General features: G+C 37.0%; 1 protein-coding gene across 9 annotated transcripts in view; it reads left to right on the plus strand.

The window, feature by feature from the left end:
- CADPS2 (calcium dependent secretion activator 2) overlaps positions 1-22,258 on the plus strand; it is a 302,854-nt gene that overhangs the window by 196,245 nt on the left and 84,351 nt on the right. For all 9 annotated transcript variants that reach the window (XM_042815716.1, XM_042815717.1, XM_042815718.1 and 6 more), the window contains exons 12-14: positions 1,895-2,031; positions 6,124-6,311; positions 18,463-18,564. In XM_042815716.1, coding sequence (XP_042671650.1) covers positions 1,895-2,031; positions 6,124-6,311; positions 18,463-18,564 — 427 coding nt within the window. The remainder of the gene's footprint in view (positions 1-1,894; positions 2,032-6,123; positions 6,312-18,462; positions 18,565-22,258) is intronic.

Here is a 22,258-nt window from a genome sequence, read left to right on the forward strand (position 1 = left end):
CTTTTTTCTTTTCTATGATTTCACTTCTTTTAAATAATGAATCAATAAATCAGATTACCCATATAAGATGGAAAGCTTGTAAGAAATATGGAAAACAGTCACATATCAGATTTGTGCTGGGAATCTTTTAGGTATATGTGTATCATTTTGGACTCTACAGATATTTTCACATTGTAGTTAAGTACTTTCAGTAATGTAGTTGTGTCCATACCACTTTATCTTCGAATTCAGGTGTTTTAATATATTTAAATTGTTCTAATTAAGAGAGAGCACTTCCTGCATCTGTGTCAAAAATATGACCTAAGTCTGTTACTGATGATAGGCTAGTCTAATCACTAATGGAAATGTTGTTAATCTGTGTAATTGCATAAGCTACCGATCCTTTAACAATTAAAAATACATGCTGTTATTTCTCTGGGATGATAGCTTCATACCTTACACCATCAATGTATTGTCATACTGTTTATTTGCAACATTCACCTTGGTGAAATCTGTCACATGGATGTGACTCTTGCTTTGACAATGCAAAGCCAAGTGATATGAATTAGTTTCTGCATCTTTCTAAGATGTGATGCTGCAGATCCTTCAGCTTGAATTAAATAATTCTCCCATCCACAAATACAGCTGAAAGTTGGACTTGACATGGATCAATATAATCTGGGGCTAAATTTCTAAATGTGACTGATTATGTTAGCATCATGCCTACAGATCAATATTGAGTTTTATTATGAACCTGGCTCTATAATTGGGTTTAATCAATAAACTTTTGTCTCCTTTTCTTTAGAAATTTTAGGTTTGTACTATGCAGGTTTTCAAAATTGCATTTAGGATACACTCAGATCTGTACTTTCCTAGTAACGAATATAAAAAGATCTGGGTTTGAATTTAAAGGAACAAAGAGCATAGACAATTGAAAGGGGAAGTCAATTTTTAAGTTGATAAGACTGTTCACCCCAATACAGTCTATACAAACCAAGACAGCTAATGTGCTAATACATAACTAGTCCTTTTGGGCACTGTAAGGCTTTTTCTGTCCATACTTGATAGATAATTCACATTGAGGACTTTGACAAAACATAGCTTTAATGAAAGCAATCACTAGAGCTTCTCTTTTGATAAACCCGCGGGGTTTAAAGGCGTTGAAAGATGCAATCTGTGAAGAACAATAAATTTGGGCCTTTGATTGAAGTGCCATTTGGGATGGTATGTTTTCTCAGTGTATTTACACAAAAATGCTGCTCCCTTTTTCACTACTCTTTGCTTGAAGGTTGAAGGAGCTCTTTGCCATTACTACATTAAGGTTTGTCTCATTAAAAGCCGAGTACAAAAAGAAGGCTGGAAATGACCTAGCTCAAGTCAGTGTGTTCATTTCTGCTCCAGTTTGCCATTTGAGAAGTAGGCTTCAAGCCATGTTGAATATTTCTATGAGTGCTACTCTGATCTGCAGTAAATTTGTTCTTTCTCATCTCTAGAAATAAATGCATAAACTTTTTTTTTCTTTTTTCTTTTAATGGAGGAAAGGATATTCGGCAATTCTGCTAGAATTAGAAAGGGCCACACAAGCGCAAGAAATTACAGGACACATTTTTTTATGCTCATAAAATTGTTTTGTAAATTGTGGCATTTGCAGAGCTCCACTAAAAGAACATTTTTGCCAAACTGTTTTAGTGTACAGGTTCTTATAATAGTAGAAAAGTAATTAATACTATGTGTCAGATTAAAAAACAGGATTCTGTAAGAAGTAACTTGCAAACAGCTGCCTATGTAACTTGTTTCTTTGCAGTTTTTTCAAGATTATATACTCAGAATTATACACCATGTTACATTTGCATTTGTAAATCTGCACGCACACTAACATATACCCCTCTGCACATCTTCTCCTTTGTATGGACAGATGCAGACCGTGGTCAGAAACATGGCATGGAAGAGTTTATTTCTGCTAATCCCTGCAAATTTGACCATGCTTTCCTCTTTCAACTGCTTCAGAGGCAGACCTTGGATCACAGATTGAATGACTCCTATTCTTGTTTGGTGAGTATAGACTAGAAGATAGCTATAAAGAAGTGAGAAATAGTTGTTATAAAGTAGTCCTTTCTTCTTTGTTCATTCAATACCTGTGGTTGTAGTTGGAATAAAGGGTCCAATCGATTGCTTTCAGATTTGAAAATTATACACTTGCAAACTGCTGCTGTGCCACTCAATAGAAAGCAGAGACCCAAACTGTCTCTGATTTTATCAGCTGAAATTTATCATGTCGTCTGTGGAGGTCTGAATAAGAACAGAAGCTTTTAATGACGGTCACAGCCCCTGCAGTAGGATTTGCTGACACCTGTGCAGGCATTTTAAGGTACTAATGTGGTTACCTGATGACAGACATTTTCATCCACCTTGTAATTCTACACTGTGCTAGGGTGTGAAGAACAGAAAACACCGAAAGAAAGGAAGCAGAACCTTTGGCAATCAGTACAGATATGTGGACAAGTGTGTGTTACCTGAGACGCCCCCAAAAATTGTAATTATAGAACAAAATAGTGTGGAATACGTAATTATTGAACAAAAACAAGTAAAGAGGAATCTCTGTACCAAAATGAACATTTTTTCACATTCAAAGTCACCCGTAAGAGAGAAGATACAGATGTAGCATGTTTCTGTATTTATAGCTGCAGTTTCCCTTCACTTTGAAGCACTTTCTGTTTTGTGGGGTTAGGAGTTGAGGACAGAGCTGTTCCTGGTTTCATGTTCAGCCAGGAAAAACAGCAGCAATTTTATGGGCGTCTGTCATGTTACACACACATTTGTTACATGTCTTCATTTGACCTTGTAACTTCTGGAGGCTTTGTTTGTCACCAGGTGCAGTCTGATATCCTAATCTCTTATTGAGGACCTAAAATGTTTCATAACGTACTTCTTTTTTTTCTTTTCACTTTACCATCCCAACAGAAACAAAAAAATAACTTTATCTCTTTTACTTATATTCTTCTGTCTTGTCATGTATTATAAGATAATGATGGGTTTTTTAGATTTGTTTTCAAGTGTAAAAAAGAAAAAAAAAAAAAGATTATTTGATGACAGTTATTTCCTTTTTAAAACACTGCCAGATAAGTATGTATAGAAAAAGTTAAAGGACTCATTTTCTGTCTGTGGGTTGCACACTGAATCAAAGAAGAGGCCTGAAGGTACATCTGTACAAAGTAATTGGCACTCAAAGAGAAAATGGTTAGCTTTCTAACAGTGCATTGGGGTCAAAATCTTTTTTTACAATAATAATATAGTAAGACACTTAATATAACCTTGAAATCAGGAACTTTTAGAAGAGGTTATATGAAATACGCAGTGCTATAGCAACCATAAAGCAGATGCATTTCTTATTGTTCATTTTTAAATTCGGCTTTTAATGAGTAGAATGGGTGATCATTTTTTTGTTAAATTGCACATTTAACTGTATCTTTTTAAATTATAAAATCGAGAATGTTAAGGTAGCAATAGAATGTTTGAACATAGAAGCCTGGTGATTTTTTCCTGTACGGCTCATTTCTTTTCATTTTTAGACATTGTGTGTGCTTTTATTGCAAGAAAATATGGAGCAATCACACATGCAATTTCTAAAAATAAAAGATAGAAATGTTTAAAATGAATATTAAGCCCTATATTAAACTGTGAGCTGACCTAAACTTCTTTAATTTTATATTCTTTAGGTAGTGGGGAGCTAAGAGGGTTTTTTCTGCCTACTCTTTTGGAATGATACAATAAATAAAAAGCACACAGTTATCTAATAACTGAAGGATATAATTACCAGTTTGTGACTGCTTCACGTGGTGTGGGGCTGGACAAGGGCGAGGAAGGTCCATATTACTATGAAAATGAACACATTAAAGCAGCTCTCATACAGAATCTGAAGTTAATAAGTTCTTGAAAAATTTGTGTCCCAGTCAGAATTTTCTGCTATGAGAACACAAGAAATTTTAACAAAGAATCATTTGCTTTTGAATTGTCAGAAGTTGGCATCAATGTAGCATTGTGTCATGTTTTGCATAAAGATTTGGTGAGAGATCAGCAGATGGCAGAATATCAATCACAGTTACCTCTATTTACTGTATGTAGGGATAAGACATATTACTACAGAAATTCAGTTGAAATCCCCTTTCTTCTTTCAGCAGAATACCATTATTTTCCAGTGAACATACATGTAAATTACATAAGCCATTGCTACATGAGTAGATTAGTTTAAAATACTGAATACTGCTGTAGGTGCTGTAATTAAGCTACATGTTCTCTCTAGAAGCAGCTGAAGCTCTTTAAAGGCAATGGACAAATTGACTTTAATTATGTGACTCGGGAGGAAACAGCTTTCTGAAGTAGGATTGAGATGTTCTGGTTTGCTTTGTGTGTTTAATTCAGGAGTTGTGAGAGAATATAAAATTTAGAGTTCGTTCTCATGCAACTCCTTTAGTGAAGTTACAGTGCAGACAGTCTTAACTCGATGCAAGTGTATTTTAAATATAGTTTCCTGTGGTATTTTTGCTGATATTTTCTGTAAAAATTAAACATAAAGAGTTTACAGAGGTATTCACAAGCAGTAGAGAGATATGGTCTTCATCTCCTAAATTGGTGTCACAAATTTATGACTTGCAAAATTGTTTTGCTTATCCAAATCATTTGTACATTTGAGTATAGGTGTTCCTCTGTCCTCAATCATTTGGAAAGGATGATAAGATAGAAATGGCACCACAATTAAGAAAAGAGCAGAGAAAAACAGCTGTTTAAGATGACTGTGCAGTGGCGATGGTTTTCCTAGCTTTATGTTTTTCTCCTTGCTGCTTCTTGGAAGATCACTATTGCATCTTTTCTCATATTGGAAGGCAAAGCAATCAGGGCTCTTCTGTATTCCATTTCCACAAGATGAATCTTTTTTTTTACACTCTACTTATTCCCTCAATACCTGTTTTAGTGAAGCAAAAGTGCCTGTACATTGTTCATGTCTGTGCTAGGCTCATACTGTACCAAGCCTGTGCCCAAATTATCCTTCTGTCAAAATAGGAGCCCTGCTCCAAAAGTAATACCTCCTATTTTGTGATGTTGGGCCACGACTTCAGTGGCAGATGTTGGTGATATGGTAGTAGAGATTGAAGCTTCCCACCAGTATTCCATTACATTGTGTTGCCATGCAATAGATGGCAGCAAAAGGGCAGTCTGACAAATGGCGTCTGACATAGAACATGTGAAGCAAGGGTGTGGAGGCAGTGACATAAATGACAAGACATGTTCTGAGCAGCCATACAGATTTTTAGGAGTGCAGGATGTAGACTCTTGATCATTGCTGGTGAAAATGCACAGCTAATGGTGGTGAATGTTGAAAAACAGCGCTTAGTAGCTGAGAATTTGCTCTATCAAGTAGTGTTATTGTACTCCTTGTTTCTGTTGTCATTTCCATGGAAATAAATGGGAGGCATTACTTTCAGAGCCACCTGTATAGTTCCCCAGCATATCTAATTACCGTTTACTATTGGTATATTAATAATATTTCTCTTAATAAAATCTCTTTCAACAAACTACCTGGCTTTGTATTTTTTATACTGATTGTTTAAAAGCTCTTAAAAGTACATGCATGTTCTCTAAGGAATGAGGAAAATGGTCAAACTGTATTTCTTCACTCAGATTAAAGTTACAGCCATAGGGAACTGATTGTCCAGAAACTGTATTTTAATCAGTGATATTGCTGTATCTCACTGATACCCAAATGTTCTCACACAGCTCACAATGTAATAAAACTGATAATTTTATAGGGTTAATTAATTTTGTATCAGGTAGAAAGGTTTTGATATAATCAAATCCACAGCAGACTATGGATGTGTTTATCTTGTTTTTGTTAACTATGCATTTCCTGGTGATGATAACTCAGAACAGCAAGTGGTTTCCTGACAGTTAGTCCTTTCAGCAAGAGCCTTATTGTTGGATCCAGCTTCCAGTGCTATAAACATTAGTCAGCTATAAATCATTCTACTATAAAAATTCTGTGTAACACACACAAAAATACGTTTTTCTGTTCTGTGTTTGATTTAAAAGCTGTGAGTGGTAAAACAAATCTCAACGTGTGTGGTTTTTCTTTTTGCCTTTTTCTTTCAGGGTTGGTTTAGCCCAGGCCAGGTCTTCGTATTAGATGAATACTGTGCTCGCTATGGAGTGAGAGGTTGTCACCGCCATCTTTGCTATCTTAATGAGTTGATTGAACATTCAGAAAGTGGTTCTGTCATTGATCCAACCTTACTCCACTACAGCTTTGCATTCTGTGCTTCTCATGTCCATGGCAACAGGTAATTTAATTTTGCATTTTTAAATTAGTAACCTTAAAATGAAGCAAGTTATTTCTAGACTCCTTCCACAGATAGAAATGTTGCACGCATCAGAAATTGGTTCATGAAAGTTTTGTCAGAGGTCTTGGACTTTCTATATGGATTATATATAAAAAATAATAATAAATCTTTCAATTCATACTTCATTAATGCAGTGTGCTTTCTTAGGCATTGTATAGACTTCTCAAGGGAGAAGGATATCATCCTGCATTCTGTTTGTATTGTGTTAGTGAATGGTGTTTCCAGTGAACATTTTGAACAATACTGAAGTTTAAGGGAAGCTTTGACAGCTTTTCTACAGGCTGTAACTTGGCAGCTAATCATACAGTACTAAGTTCTTCTGGCTGTGCTACCACAAGGAGAAAAAATGCATAGTTGGAATGGCGGTGTGACTCCATACTCAGGGAGGTAGGATAATTCTGTAGTTCTTTCCACTCAAGGAAATGACTGTTTCACTGGTCACAATGATGCTCATGTGATTATGTCTTCCTTCTTCTTGTGAGTGAAAGCTTGTCAAAAATAGAGTTGTTGATTTTCTGTGCTAAGTGTTAGAACTACACATTCATTAAAAGAAGTCTGTGCCCCTTCTGTGCCTTATTGCACATTTTGAAGGACCAGCTCTGATCTTGGACAGAGATAGGAGATAGGATCTTAGGATGACTTGGTGGAATGGACCCAGGAGGTGTCCAGCCCAACCTCCTGTCAAAGCAAGGCTGCAAGGTCGGACCAGGTTGCTCAGGGCTCAGTCAGAGCTTTACCCGGTCTGAACTTGTCTTATTTCAACTTGTTACATTCGTTGTCTCTCATCCTCCCATCTGGCACCATGGGAAAAAAATCTGGCTCCATTTTTGTGGCAGCCACCCAGTAGCTGCTGCAGAAGCCGTTCGATCCCCTTGAATGCCACTTACTCTCCAGGGTGAACAAGCCCAGCTTGCCCAGGCCCTTTCACAGAGCGAGTGCTCCTGCCCCTGACTGATGTGATGGCCTCCACTGCGCTCACTCCAGTTTATCCATGTCCTCCTTGTACTAAAGTGGAGGATGGAACAGACAATATATCAAGTTACAAGGTGAAATGCATTTGCAGCCTGCTGTGTACACTAAGTCAGTAGAGTGCTGTAAAAAATATGATTTAAATAATTAATTTTATATATATAATTTATATTTATAATTTAATAATTTCAATAATTCAAAAAATAATTGATCTCTCCCCTCTCAACTGATCCAGTCCTGCCACAGTGGAAAAACCTGTTTGCAGTCATGAAATGAGGTTTCTGTGATGCTCTGAGTAAATCCCTAAAATTGAATTCTGGTAGGGATGAGAGAAAAGAAAGGTTTTATTCCCAACTTGTTTGCTTATCTTGTCTTACAACCAGTCAGTCATTGTGGCTGCTTTTCTCACCCTTGAGCCAGTGAAGTCCTGTTGGCTTAGACAGTGCCTTCCACCTGTGAGAATAGGAGCTGAGTGTTTGTGGTCTGAGTGATTTGGCAGATAGCTTAATGTTATATAATCACTGATTATAATATCCAAAATTAAAATACTTTCTAATATGTGTAAAATATTCTCAAGAATCTTGACATTCATACTGGTAAGTTAGGAGAATTTCTGGCTTTTATTTGGTAATATATTCTCCATAAAAGCCTGCTTCTGTTGTCAGTTCCTGAAGAACCTGATATATTTGCATTTCCTATTCAGTCTGTCTTTGTTGTTTCTAGCCCTTTTTTTACTGATTCCAGCCTAACAAGACAAATATACTGTGATAATTGCTCAAACTTATTTCAAGAATTCAAAAGGAAGGTAGATATATTTCTCTTTATTTCATAATTTAAGTGAAGGACAACAGTGCGTGCAGTGCATGAAAATATCTCAGGGAGCACATCATTTACACAGTGGTAAGCACTCTGTTTGTATTCTGTCTATTCCTTCTGTACAGATATTCTCTGAATAGCATTATGAGTGTTTTAGGAATAAAAGAAGCGTTGAACAGAGAGGGTCTAACTAGAACTGAGATATTGTAAAAAGGAGGAGAAAAGAAACATGAAGAAAGAAGAAAAGTAAGTCAAGGACAGAAGCAGACACACTGAGGATGACAGACACATATATACACATAATACATCCACTCATTCATCTGCTGCAGCACTAAGAAATAGTAAAAGGGAAAAAGAATTTCACAGACAATGCATGACAGGCCAAAGTTCTAGGCTGATCCATGGCGTTATACATCTTAGTTTTCTAAGTCAGGCTGAGAATTAGAAGGACAACATAACAAAGAGCTTTGTACTCTGGACATGATGTATTCAATTTATTCTTCCCATTTGCTTCATAGAGGGATCTTAGACCTTCCATAAGCCTGAGAAAGATCATCAAAGGTGATCATGAAGATGATCATGATGGAGGAGCTTATAGACATGAAGTTGTATCTGCAGTTCAAATTATCAATTTCTTTCAGACATGAATTTTATAGTAAGGGTCACTCTATTGACATTGGTCAAATAATCAGACAGGGGTGTCACTCACCTTTCTGATTTCTGGTAGTCTCAGGAGTCTGAGAAACTCAGGCAAAAGTCACAGCAGACCTGCAAAGTATCCTGGGGCTATACAAGGACGTAGCAGAGCTCACCAATGGCTGCATTCAATTTCTTAAATTAAAACGATGAGGAAGCAGTCTCATAGGATGTACCCCAGATGTCCATTTGTCATAGGCACTCTCCAGGATCCCAGCTGTGTGCTAAATACAGCTCCTGGTAGGCACTGCCAACAAGGCTGAATCAGCTTGGGTTCTTTCTAGTCTTCATATTTCTCCAAAGTTCTTCTGGCAGACCGGGGACCTGCAGGTATTCCCCATGCTCTTTTTGCCACACCTTTGGGCTTGAAATATAAAGTCTTTCATGCTGCAGACTGTAACACAATAGCCATGCTTTTATTTCAAAATGTCTGGAATAAGTACATTAAAGGAGGTCATTGTGGAGCTTCAGGGGCTATGCCAAACACAGTGGAGCCCTGAGCTGAGCTCTGGTCGAGCTCTGCTGTGTGCAGCAGACCTGGCCTCAACTCTCAGACCATGAAATAGTGGGGACTGTTTTTTTTCCTACCTGTAACAAAGGCGCACTTCACAAGTTTTGACAAAGTTAGCAAGCATGCTGGTGGTTAATGTGTCTCTTTGCCATTGTTGCTGATTTACAAACAGAATTGTTAGCACAGGGTTGATCACAAACTGCTGAGACACAGACTGAGAAATTCAAGCCTCCTTTGTGCCTTCTCTTTCTTGCTAGGAAGAACATTATGACCAAGCTAACAGACTGCTTACTAAGAAATGGCATTTCTGCTTTTGTGTATTGACATTCTTAAGACATTCTCAAATATCCGAACAGAAAAATCATTTTCTAAAAGAGTGGCCTTGCTGAGTGTTTAAATAAAAATATGTCCTTGTTTCTGAATCAACAGATTCCTTTTCCTCTAGTGCCTCTATATAAATGCTTTGTAACTTTACAATAGCATCTCCTTTGGTTCTTCTTAGCAACATTTTTCTTCTGAAATATTCCATTCTAATGGTCCCCATCAAAGTCATTAGTTTACAGATGAACTTTTCCCTCTTCAGCAATGCATACAGTGAACTTGTGTATCTCTGGTGAAAGTGAAATGGGCAGAACAAGGAACTATAGGGTATTCCCAAAGACTGGCATTTCAGTCTAAACAGTCCAGGCAGGAGCTATTGTTTTCTTCCCCATCACCTTCACTTTTGTCTACTTTTCATGCTGTGACTTCTATTCAGTCCCTCTTGTCTGAAATGGATGCTGTTGGGTAACACATGAAGTGTAAAGTGACTTCTTTCCACCTGCTGAGTTACAGACTGAATTGAAAAAATCAGAATTCAAGCATATTCCCTCATTATACCTTTTTCTATTCAGGAAGCAGGCTGGTTTATTGGAAGTCCACGTCTGAGAAGTGAAGGTGAAAGCAGTGCTCTAAAAATCTGTCTATAACTGAAGATAAATGCTTTCTCTCTGTCTTGATTTTGAAATATTCAGCACACGTGTTTGAATAGAACAGTCGTACTGAGTCAGGGTTCCTCTAAGCCAGTCAGTCACCAGCCTAAAACATTAACCTGGTTCAGGAAGAGAAGAGCAAGCATATACAATATGTCCTTTCAGTGCTTTTTCAGTCTCCAGCTGTTTACTGCTCAGAATACACCCGTTCAGTAGCCTGGTGAGAGTTTCTGTTCAGGTACTTGTCCATTGCACCCCTGAACTCGTGTAACCCCTTTGCATCCTCAGCACCTTTGGCAGCAAGTTCCTCAGCTCAGCTTCCTTTTGCATGAAGAACTCTTGTTTTGTTCTTGACTCTTACAGATCTCATTTCAATCTCTGTGGTAACTGCAATAGGTCAAGAGCGACAAAAAATACTTCTCTGTTGTCTCTTTGCTGCTTGAGGTTCAAGAATTATGAGAGAACTATGCACTGATTACAGTGGATGGCTATTTTCTGCTGATTTCCTATGCTTTTCTCATAATTCTCAATGTTGGTTTGTTTTTTGGCTGTCACCAGAAATGGTTTCATGATATTATCCATCATACCACCAAGTCCTCTGCAATGAATGATTTCATAAAGTACTTCTGGAATTCCATGCTATGCCAGATAACTATCCTTGTAATTACTGTCACCTTAGTTCTTAGCTACTTGCCAGATCATTTATAAGTACTGTAAAATAACACAGGTTTCAGCACAGATCGTTGCAGAACTCCACTGATAACATCCCTCCACTGCAGGTATTCACTGTTTGCTCCTACTCTCTTTTTCACTTTAAAAGTAAAGATTTTCATTCTTACTCAGTGTCTGCTCAGTTACCTTAAAAGCTTTTGTTAGCGAATTTTGACAAAATATTTTTGGAAGTTCAGATACACTTTATTGATCACGTTCATTGACTCATTTTTTATTCCTTTATAGAACTTCAGTATCAGAAGATAAAATTTATCTTCCTTGTGGCTTCAAGGCCATATCAGACTACTTCATAATAAATCATACTTACCCAATTTTTTTAATTTTAACTTTAAATAATTTTCTGGGATGTATATGAGGCTTAGTGGTCTGCAGTTCCCATATCTCCTGTGGAAATTTGTTTTATTTTTAAATTAAGCTGTCATTCTTCACCTCCCACTCTTCTGGAAGAAGGCAGTCTGGTGAGCAACTCCACTCAACCATAGATTCATTTCTGGTCCAGGCAACTTCCTACTGTTCATTTTTCTGATTTGTTCCATAAACTCTTAGTTTAGACAGATCCTATGGTGAAAAAAAAGATCTTTTGCTATGAGAAAGCATCACTGGAAAGAATTCCTTTAGTATCTCTGCAATAGCCTTGCTCTGAGAGCTCCTTCTAGATCCTTGCCATTGTTTGATACTGTAGACTCTCTGACAAACTTCTTGCTCCTGTTATGCCTGGAAGAAATATTTTAAAGTAGTGTAAACAAATATGTAGATTCATAGAATAACTTAGGTTGGAAGGGGCTTTAAAGATTATCTAGTTCCAGCCCCACTGCACTGGTCATGGTTGGCACCCACTAGATGAGGTTCCCAGGGCTCCATCCAGTGGGGCCTTGAATGCTTCCAGGAATGGGGAATCCACAGCTTCTCCAGGCCTCCAGTTCCTCACCACTCTCTGCGTAAAGAATTTCCTCCCAGTATCTAATCTAAATCTCCCCGTTCCTCTTTATCCTATCACTATTTGCCCATGTAAATTGTCTCACTCCATCTTTTTTATAAGTTCTTAAGTATTGAAAGGCTGCAATAAGATCTCCCCAGAACCTTCTCCAGACCAAACAAGCCCAACTCCCTTAACCTTTCATCATTGGAGAGGTGCTCCAGCCCTTTGATCATCTTCGTGGTCATCTTCTGAACCTGCTTCCACAGCTCCACATCTTTCTTGTGCTGGGGGCCCCACACCTGAACTCAGTGCTCCAGAAGGGTCCTCACGAAAGCAGAACTTCTCAGAGGGGAGCAATCACCTCCCTCTCCCTGCTGGCCATTCCTCTTCTGGTGCAAGCTGGTTGCTCAAACAGAGCTTTTCATCCACCACAACCCCACAAGTTCTTTTTCACAGGGCTGCTGTCAAGTTCTTCTCCGAGTCTATACATATACCTGTGATTGCCACCCAGCACTTTGCACTTGGCCTTGTTGAAACTTGTTCAGTTCATGTGTGCCCACTTGTCAAGATTGTTCAAGTCTCTTTGAAAGTCATCCCTTCCTTCTGTCATATCAACTTCACCACACAGCCTAGTGTCATCGGCAAACTGGCTGAGGGTGCAATCAATCACGCTGTCTCTGCCACTGACAAAGATCATGGGTCCCAAAACAGATCCCTGAAGGACACTACTACTAATGGCCTCCATCCATTGACTAAAACGACTGGCTGCAATCATTCATACAATTCCTTGTTCACTGAATAGTCCACCTTTCAAATCCATCTCTCTCCAATTTAGAGATAAAGGTGCCATGTGGTACCATGTGAAAGGCCTGATGGTAATCTAAGTAGATATGATCAATTCATAGGCATTCATTAACGTAGTTTCCAAGAGGATCTGTTACATGGTCTTCCCAGGCATAGATATGAGATTGTAGTTCTCTGTGACTTTCTACTGTTTTTAAAAATAAAAGTGGTGTTTCCCTTTTTCAGTACCAGAGACTGTCTGACTTCCACACACATAAAGGAAACACATAAGGGAAAAGGAACTAAAGAAACTTTGAAGAGTGCTATGTGTTCGTACATTTTCACTTTTCAGTATCTTGCGATAAAAACCATTTATTGCAATTTTACACATTGTGTCAAGTGATAAAAGAATGTTCGGAGAGTCATCTCTTTCAAACATAGGTCAAGGAACTTTGTAAGACTAAAGAAAAGAATATCATTACATTGCTCTGTCTCTTCTAGTCGTTTTTTTTTCCTTTTTTTTTTTTTTTAAGCTTCTGAATAGATATTACCTTCTCTTCAACTAAGTTAGCACTAGAATTAAAGTAAGGCTTTATCTTATGGTTTTCTCCTTCATTTATCTTTCATAATAAGACAATCTAAAATTATAAAACTTCAGTCAGTAGTTTTGCTACTTTTTGGTCACCATCTGACATGAAGGTCCACTTGATCTCTTCCCAGAAGTGTTATATTTTTATATGTATAGTTTTGTATGTCAAAAATATTTTAATAGTGCACTTAGACTTTTTCTTGAATAGTTTTCTCATAAAGCCATTGCTAGCAGGATTTTGTGGAACATTACTTCAGCTATAATGTGTTGAAGAAGCTTCCTTTTCTCAATCTGCTTTTTATTCACTCAACCCCAGGAGCTTTTGCTGTGTTGTAATGACAGCAGATGCAAGGTCTTCTTTACAGCTTTTGTTGGCAGTTGGGTTTTCTCTTTAGTCTTAAATCTGATACCATGCGCTCCAAGAGCTGGGGAGGAAAAGGTTGTTCAGCTAATGACAACTTTCTACATATTACTATTACTGCTGCAAATAGCCATAAAAACATTGTTGTTAGAGGTCTCCTAAATGCAAATTAAATTTTTCAGGCACAAAGTGAATCCATATTGACCTCAGCTTTGATATAAGGAAGGATACTGTCCTTCGTAGAAAAATGCTGATAATTATACTATGCTGATCACAAGACCAGTCCTCACTAAAATGATAACAGGGGTAGATTTTTCAAAGTCTCAAGATAAATCTACTTCTTAAAAAAATCTCATAGAAATCACCAGTAGAAAATAAATCACAGTGCACACAGATTTAAGAAAGATCTTAACAAAATTCTGCACATTTAAGATGATAGGTGCCATCCTAGGCAATGAAGGAACAGCTAATGTTATTACATATTCTCACTTTCTGTAAACTTTATTACAAAATTATTATTAAAAATAATAATAGTTGTTTTGCCTGGGATAAAATCGTATTAGTAGTTGCTTTGCTTTTAGCGTAGAAGTGCAATAACGTACCCCACCTGAAATACAGCCGCATAAAAGATCATGAAATTTAACCTAGTTTTTCTTCTTAATCTGTTTTATTGGCCTTCACAATTGATCTTTCTCAATTCACTTATGAAATAGAAGATACCACCTGTAAGCAGATGTGGAATCAGCTTGAGAAATGCATGCAGCAGAAAGCTGTATTGGGTCGTCTTCTTTTTTTTTTTTTTTTTTTTGGCAATGTTTGAAGAATACTTATTATAAACAACAAAATGCTCGGTCTTCAACTACCTGCTGGTTAAAGCTATATAAAAGCTGGTTAAAGCAACATGATAATCTGCTTTTTATAAAAAGACTCCTACTACTTTGCTTGCTTCTAAGCTGATAATGTAAATCAGTTTTTCTTAGGTTTATCTAACATAAACCATGAATTCTGCAAATGTGAGAACACAATTGTGTTTTAAAGAAAAATTTAAGGGATAGTACAGTCTCTTAATCAAAATTCTGAACACTCTAATCTATTGCTAATTTGAAAATTAACACTGTTCCTTTTTTTCTTGCTTCCTGTTGAGTTTAAAATAAGTTCTCTTAAAAAACGCTGAAGTCTTCTGATACAATTTGTTTCTAAAAGCCAACTTGACTTGTAGGTTTTGGTTTGGGTTTTATTAAATCCTTGAAATGCAGTTTATTGTATACATGTCTTGAAGACCTTAGCTGATGTATTTTTCTTGTATTTTGTTTTTCATCATAATTTCTCATCTTTCTCAGATGTATTATTTCGATCAGCCTTACTTTTGTATGTGTGTGTAACACATCAGAGTATCAATCTGCACATTTCTCTTCTCTTAGTCTTTGTAACATTTTTTTTTCAGTGAAAGGCCAAAGAGGTGGTCTATGCTTTTAATGAGAAAAACTAATTTTAAAAAGTTTAAACCTTTGTAAAATATGCAAAAAGAACCAGTGGAAAAAAAAAGAGGTCAGTGACATTCTGTTTCTACTTCACAAGCCTGTCATAACAAAACAGGCCAGCATGTGTTAACAGTTTCACACTACAGGCCACTAGGAGAAGCTGTTTGCAAAGTGGAGGGCTGGAAAGAATCAACATCCAGCCCAGTGTCCATCATATTGGATTCCCATTGGAACTGGTATGCTATTTTTTCCTCATGTGCACAGCTGTTCAGAAGATTCTTAATCCTACAATGTGTCAGGTGACCTCTGCAAATTATTACAAGTTCTAAGACTTCCAGATCTCACAATATATCAACAGGTTTTCTAGACTTTAAAGGTTTATGACAAGTAAATAAAACCAGTCTGTTTCAGGGAAAACCCTGAATCCACAATGTAATCAATCAGCTTCCCTAGAATAACTACCATGAGGACACTTACCTTGGATGACTTAGTAAAAGTTTATTTTAAAATTCTGTTCAATTAGTATTTTTATACCATTATTTAAAATTGCCTTATGGTCAAACAACTATTTTCCTCTTGGATTTACTAGCTCTAGCTCATGAGGTTTTTTATTTCATGCATATTTGGTATTAAAGTCTAGGTGAATTCAACCACTTGAGATTAAACCAGAGACAACATTACATCTGTGCTAGTGTTAGAATGTGATATAAGCAAACAAGACAGGCCAATTCAAATCCAGCTGACAAAGTGCTTAGAAAATGGAAAATTGATGTAAGTGAGAAAGAGAATACGACTTGGTTTTTGAGTATTCATTGTTTAGGTTTTCTCCTGGCTTTCTATTTCCAAAAGCAGCTGAGGACTATAAGGAGAAAAATGCAGAAGAAAGGATAATTTGTTCTTCTTTCACTTTCTTGGGAACATAATGTTAAACTTGTGCTGTGCAAAGACTTAGGATTACTCTTCTCAAGACAGTTCTTCACTTTTCTTGGCAACATTCTTGAAAGAGGGGTCCCAGTCTGCAATAGAAAGGTTGCATACTGGTTTTGAATTAAGAAATTCATTTCCAAATGTCCATCTTTACCTTTGGGATAGTAGAAAATACAATTTCATTGATGGTTTTAGTTGCAAGATTGTACTGGCATATTTCTGGATAACCAAATGCATGCATGATTCAGATTTTCCTGGCAAGCACGGAAATATATAAATAAAAATAACCATCTCAAAAAATTCTACTTCATCATTTTATCTTATCTTTAAAGCAATTAAAGGAAAAGATGTAGAAGCCAAAATGAGTGGGATCTTTGAAAACGTTGTTTATCTAGTTTTTCTAAAATAATCTCAGATTCTTTTTTCTGTGGATTCTTTTTTGATAGCAGTAGATAGACATTTCTAGAGTAGCAAAAAATGATCACCAGTAGCGTATGTGTCTGAGAATTGTATTGTGAAAATGCATTTTTATGCTCTGCTTGTTGCAATAGAGCTAATAGGAAAAACAAATAATAATCATGATGATTCAGAGTTTGTGCTGTATTGTAACACCATATTTTGAAAAGATCATTTTTCAGTGCAGTGCCATTTTTCTAACAGCTTTTTATGCACTCTTTTCTTTTTCTTCTGGAACATCTGGTTCTATCCAAACATTCACTGAAAATACATCTAACAGTTCTGAAAATTTTTGGCATTGTCTGCATGGTTGTTTCTGACTACATCCTGAGTGAAGTGACAAGTCCCGTGTATGCAGGGATCCTAGCCCTAGTGCAGGTTGACAGATATGACATGCTACTGGCTCACCTTTTTCACTTATTGTTATATGGACCCCTAGGTCTTTTCTGTCATATACATGACATGCTTCAGCGAGGTTGAATATGACAGAACTACTTTGTTTATCACTCCAGAGCACGATCTCTCCTGACAATGACATCAGACAGTGAAATTTACTTAAATTTGAGCCCATTCCATCTGTCAGAAGGCTGAGGTAAAGTATCCTGGCATCCATCAAAAAAAAGAAGATAAATTATTTGCTCCTTCGCATCAAATTTATCCAATAGTATATTGATGTGCCTGGTTACTGTATCTTCCCCATATCTGATTTTTATTGTTGTCTTCACAATAATTTAAAGAGTTCAGGGATTATTTTCACTTTGACTTGACAGATCACGAATGTAAATGATTTAAGGTGTGAAAGAATTGTTTATGTCACAACAAAGCAGCAAATTATCCTTTCCAGATTTAAGAATAGTGGAGAAAGTTAAAGTAACGGTTTAGCAAAAAAACAGTTTAGTGTGTCTTTTTACTGCAGTTCTCTTAGTCCTAAAAACAACGAGATAGTTTTGGATGTTCTGGAAGAAGTACAGGATTGATCCAGACTTCATATCACAGTAGTAAACTCAGGTGGGAAGCAGTGATGCTTTGTTATCCTGGATCTGGATGTTAAGTGTGTAACTGGAGGTTTTCAGACACTACCTTTTAAAGTAGTCAGCAGCGTGATCTGGGAAAGTTGTGATTTTAAATTGGAAGTAGTTTTTAGGAAATGTGTATTTCAATTATTTTTGACTGTGTTGTTATTTTATCACGAAGATGCTAATATTATTGGGGTAAGACTCTAAGGATGTGTTTAATGTACAAGGCTTATTAATTATTGGAACTTGAATTTGATGTTAAAAAATGCCAGTGGCTTTTTTTTTTTTTAACAATATTTTTTTTATTGCATCCTTTATGCCATATTTGTGTGGAAATCGTAGTTACGTACTGCTGCTTATGAATGTGGGGTGAGAGACCAAAAATCAATGCTCACTATAACTGTGGGAACTGTGAGCCTTCTCTGGCTTTTCTCACTGTGATTTGTCTCCTACCTGAACACTTTCAGCCATATTGTGCCTTTGAAAAAATTTCTGGAAGATTCAAGGAGTTAAAATTGACACAAGATTAGATTAGCTCCCCCTATTCTGCTAACAGTAGCAATTTTCTTGAGAAAGGATGCTATGTATTTGGGAGTGATTTAGGGGAAATACACGCTGCACTGTGTTTATATTGACTCTTAGCAGCAACCGAGGAATTGCATTTAAAAGTTCGGTTTGAAAAGCTAAGTTTTTTGTCTAGCTGTAATCTGTCCTTTAACTGTCTTCACAAGTTTATACATCAAGGCAGTGGGAAAGGGGAAAGCAGGATAGCACAAATTTTAACAGAATGTTTTGAAAATAAAAAGCTCTGTTCAAGGCAGAATCAGCATGATGTCAACAATTCTTAAATGTGTAATATTACAGGCCAGATGGAATTGGAACAGTATCTGTTGAAGAGAAAGAAAGGTTTGAAGAAATTAAGGACAGACTTTCTTCCCTTCTGGAAAACCAAATAAGCCATTTCAGGTAAGTGTAATTTATTCACTAGTACTAAGTTTTATCTGGCAGAATGTTCTCATCACTATGTTCAGTACTGATCTTGAACAGAGCGAAATTAAAACAGACTACCTGCAAAGAAGTTTTGATTCTGTTAAATACAAAATAATTGATTTGCACAAGTGATTGATCTAGAATTCATCTGAAAGTCCTGTGAGTTGAATTCCTGTATGGTAGAAAAGACCCTGAAAGAATGTAGGCCTGATTTTATTGGTCCTTTTGAACTTTAAGCTGTCTATAAATCTATCTAAGAAAATTGCCTGAGTAAAAAGGACTAGGTCATACCTCTGTGTGGATCAGTGCTGATCAGAAAAGGTGTATGAGCAGATAATACCTTTGGTATGTGGCAGCTAAACTTTTTTTTTCTGGATGTCTAATGTCATTTTCTGGGTTATATGATCTGCTTTCTGTAATCACCTAAGGTCTATCATTTTCAATAAAGAGTTTGGCAATGTAAGGACAGCTATACCAGTAGAAGAAGGAAAGGAGTATAAGAAAGAGGGCAAACTTAGCATGACATTTCCTTTTGTATCCTCCTAGCAATTGATAATTTGTAAACTTTGGCATAAAATTGGCATCTAGACCAACAAATCCATTAGTTTTTCATCATTAGCCAGCATCTGCCACCATTCTGCCAATCCAATCCTTTTATAGAATGTATTTATATACATTTTTTGTCTGTATCACCTTGAGACAATTTTATGACACAGTTTACATAGTGCTGTGTGAAACACCTTTCTTTTCTTTGGCAAGGTTTGCTATAAGTTTATTGGAAGCTTCTCTGGTGTGATGAGGTAAGTGTCTAGTATTCGCTGGTATCTGTCATGCAGATAACAAGGTTGTTTGGGAATTTTTTGAGCTGGGACAACACAGCAGTCTTCATTTGAGATTTCACCTCTGTATTAACCTAAAGAGAGCTAGGATTCTCCTTGAAGAGTATTCCCTTTGGAAGAAAAAGCAGTGTTCCTATCTTTTTCTCTGTCATAATTCATACGCCCCATCTTCCGTGGGATTAAATAACTCATGCCAAAGAAGCAATACAGAACAGTGTAAGACAGAGTGCTACCTACCGAGTTTATGCAAAGGCAGGAAGGAAGTATCAAAAAAGAACATCATCTGCAGGGAGAAGAAAAACTTGTTTCTGCTACATTCTCGTGATTGCTAACAATAAAAACAAAAGGGTATAGGAGTTTGTTGAAGACTTCTAGCCTAACTGGAATACTTATGAATATATTCTATCAAATTTTTCATAAAAACACAGTCATTGCCATTTCCAGTGAGCGTAAGTATTTTTTTTCTTGCACCTGGATGAGGTCTGTGAGAGTAGTTGGGGCCAAAAATATACTGAAGCAGGCTTCTGAATATGTACAGAAGAGAACAAGAAGGCTGGGCATCCTAGGAATGAGTGTTAGCCTTCTGGAAGCCATGTGCATGAGACTAATTACACAGTGTACAATAACATTTGAATAATTGAATTGGAACAAATAATAGTGAAGATCATCATGCCTGGTTACCTACATGGTAGAGGATGTTGATGAGCTTGGGCTATACCTGTGATTATGATATCTCTGCCTCATTCTTGCTGCTTCTAGAAGGAATTCAAACAGTGTTAAAAACCTTCAGCTTCCAGTTTTAGTATCTTTTGTGACCTTTGTAATTTTCACTGCTATCATCCTGGCTCCATGATGACCAAGAGGGAGCCTGCCTGTCCCGGGCAGGTAGTTCTCACTTAAATATTTTCCAGTTCTTGAGGTACTTGAACTTCTCCTTTCTCCTTTTCTACATTCTGAGACAGCAGATTCCTTCCTGCCTCTCCAGCATCAAATGTGGAAGGGCTGGTATTTCAGAGAAATCTGCTAAGGCTGTCTTGTATAAAGGCTTCTCTGAATAGTTCCTCCTATTTTACTGTGTTGGCGCATGAAGTGAGAGGAAGATTTTGGTGGTACAGCAGTAGAGGCTGAACCTTCCTGCCAATATTCCAATACATGTTGCTGCTGTGTGACAGATAGCAGCAGAGGGGTAGTCTGACAAAATGGTGCCTGACAGGGAAGTGTGAATGAAGCAAAGATGTGTCACTGAATTCTTCCATGTGGAAAAAATGGCACCCATTGGCATTCATTGATGCTTGCTGAATATTTAGAGACTGAACAATGGATGTGAACACAGTAAGATGGTAGATGGTGCTTTTCAGCATTGGCAGCAGCAACAGTGGGTTACCTCTTCTGGTGTCAAATTTTACAAGCATGGCACGCAAGCTCTTGTTTATCAGTGGCAAAAACATGGGTAATGTGGTGACTATGTTGAAGAATACTGCTCTGTAGCTGAGACTTTGCTCTGTGAAATAGTGCTATTGTGTTTGTATCAGTTGCAGTTTCCATGGAAGTAAGTCAGAGGCATTATTTTCAGAGCAACCTACGTACCTAACCTCTTGGCTGGCTGTGTGAATTTAGTCTTCCGAGTATTCCTTTTGCACTTCTGTATGTTGTTGGTACTAATGTAGAACATGAGTGCTGCTCCTTCTCAGTTCTCCGCTGAGTAACGTATACAAATATCTCCAGGGGACCATTACCTGTGTACCCAGTAAGAGGTTGTAGTGTTGGAGGAATACTGCTAAGTGTCTCTTTAGATGTCAGCTCTGACCACATCCCTTTCTCTAAGCCTCTTATCTTGAGAAAATGACTCTTCCCTATCAGAAGCTCCTTGCAGCAATTGCTCTCACAAGCTGGCTGCCAGTGTTGCACGCATACACACTGAGTAATCCCCACCCTGAGTGGGTCATCTGCATCTTCAACTTAAAATTGGGTGGATTTTGGAAACTTCTTATGTTATTTACATTGCAGAACTTAAATTGATTTGGAATATCAAGTATAAACAAGGAATGAGTGGCATTTATTCCTAAACTACTATTCTGGGTAAACAGAAATAAACCATGGGAGATACAATTCAAGGATTGTGGAAATACACTAAAGATAAAGGAGGAGTCAGAACCTCTAAGGATGACTTAAAGCCTAAGACTTTAAATCTGCTTTCCTAATTTGTTAGCAGGTTTCCAAGAGTTGTTAGCACTCCAGTAAGAAAGAAATAAAATGAGGCAAAGCAAATATTGAAATTCTCTCCAACTGAAAATCCTTTTTTGACCTCATTTACCAGCCTTTATTTTGGCTGACCAAAATGCATATCAAAAATTCACTAGTCTAAATCCTTTTATCGTTAGAAAATATTTTAATGTTGGAAAATATTAGAACATGAGGCCACGATTGAGTAATAAGAAAAAAATAATCTAAGCAAAGGAAAAAAAATCCTCTTTTCCAATTGGGGATATTATAGATTTTATAGACAGATTAGGAGACGTTACTATTGCCTGAACTCTGTAGTCTCATTGAGCTGATCTGTTGGATCATTCAGCAGACTAAAATTAAAATTAAAAACAAAACTATGGATGGGATTGCATTTCTACTTTACATAGTGTTGAATGTGGAGACAGAATAGCTGAAAAAAATTACAGTAACGGAAGATGCTTCCCTGAGGTATTTATAACATAATAGGAAATATTATGGATTATCTGCAGGCATCTTTCTTCTTATATACACATAAAACTTAAGTATCAGGCATCTTTTTTTTTTTTTTTCCTAGGAAGATGACAAGCTCATCAGAGACCATTAAA

The sequence above is a fragment of the Centrocercus urophasianus genome, unplaced genomic scaffold (assembly GCF_019232065.1).
Source record: "Centrocercus urophasianus isolate 14NV4802_14NV808 unplaced genomic scaffold, USGS_Curo_1.0 seq_15, whole genome shotgun sequence".
Classification (NCBI taxonomy): Eukaryota; Metazoa; Chordata; class Aves; order Galliformes; family Phasianidae; genus Centrocercus; species Centrocercus urophasianus.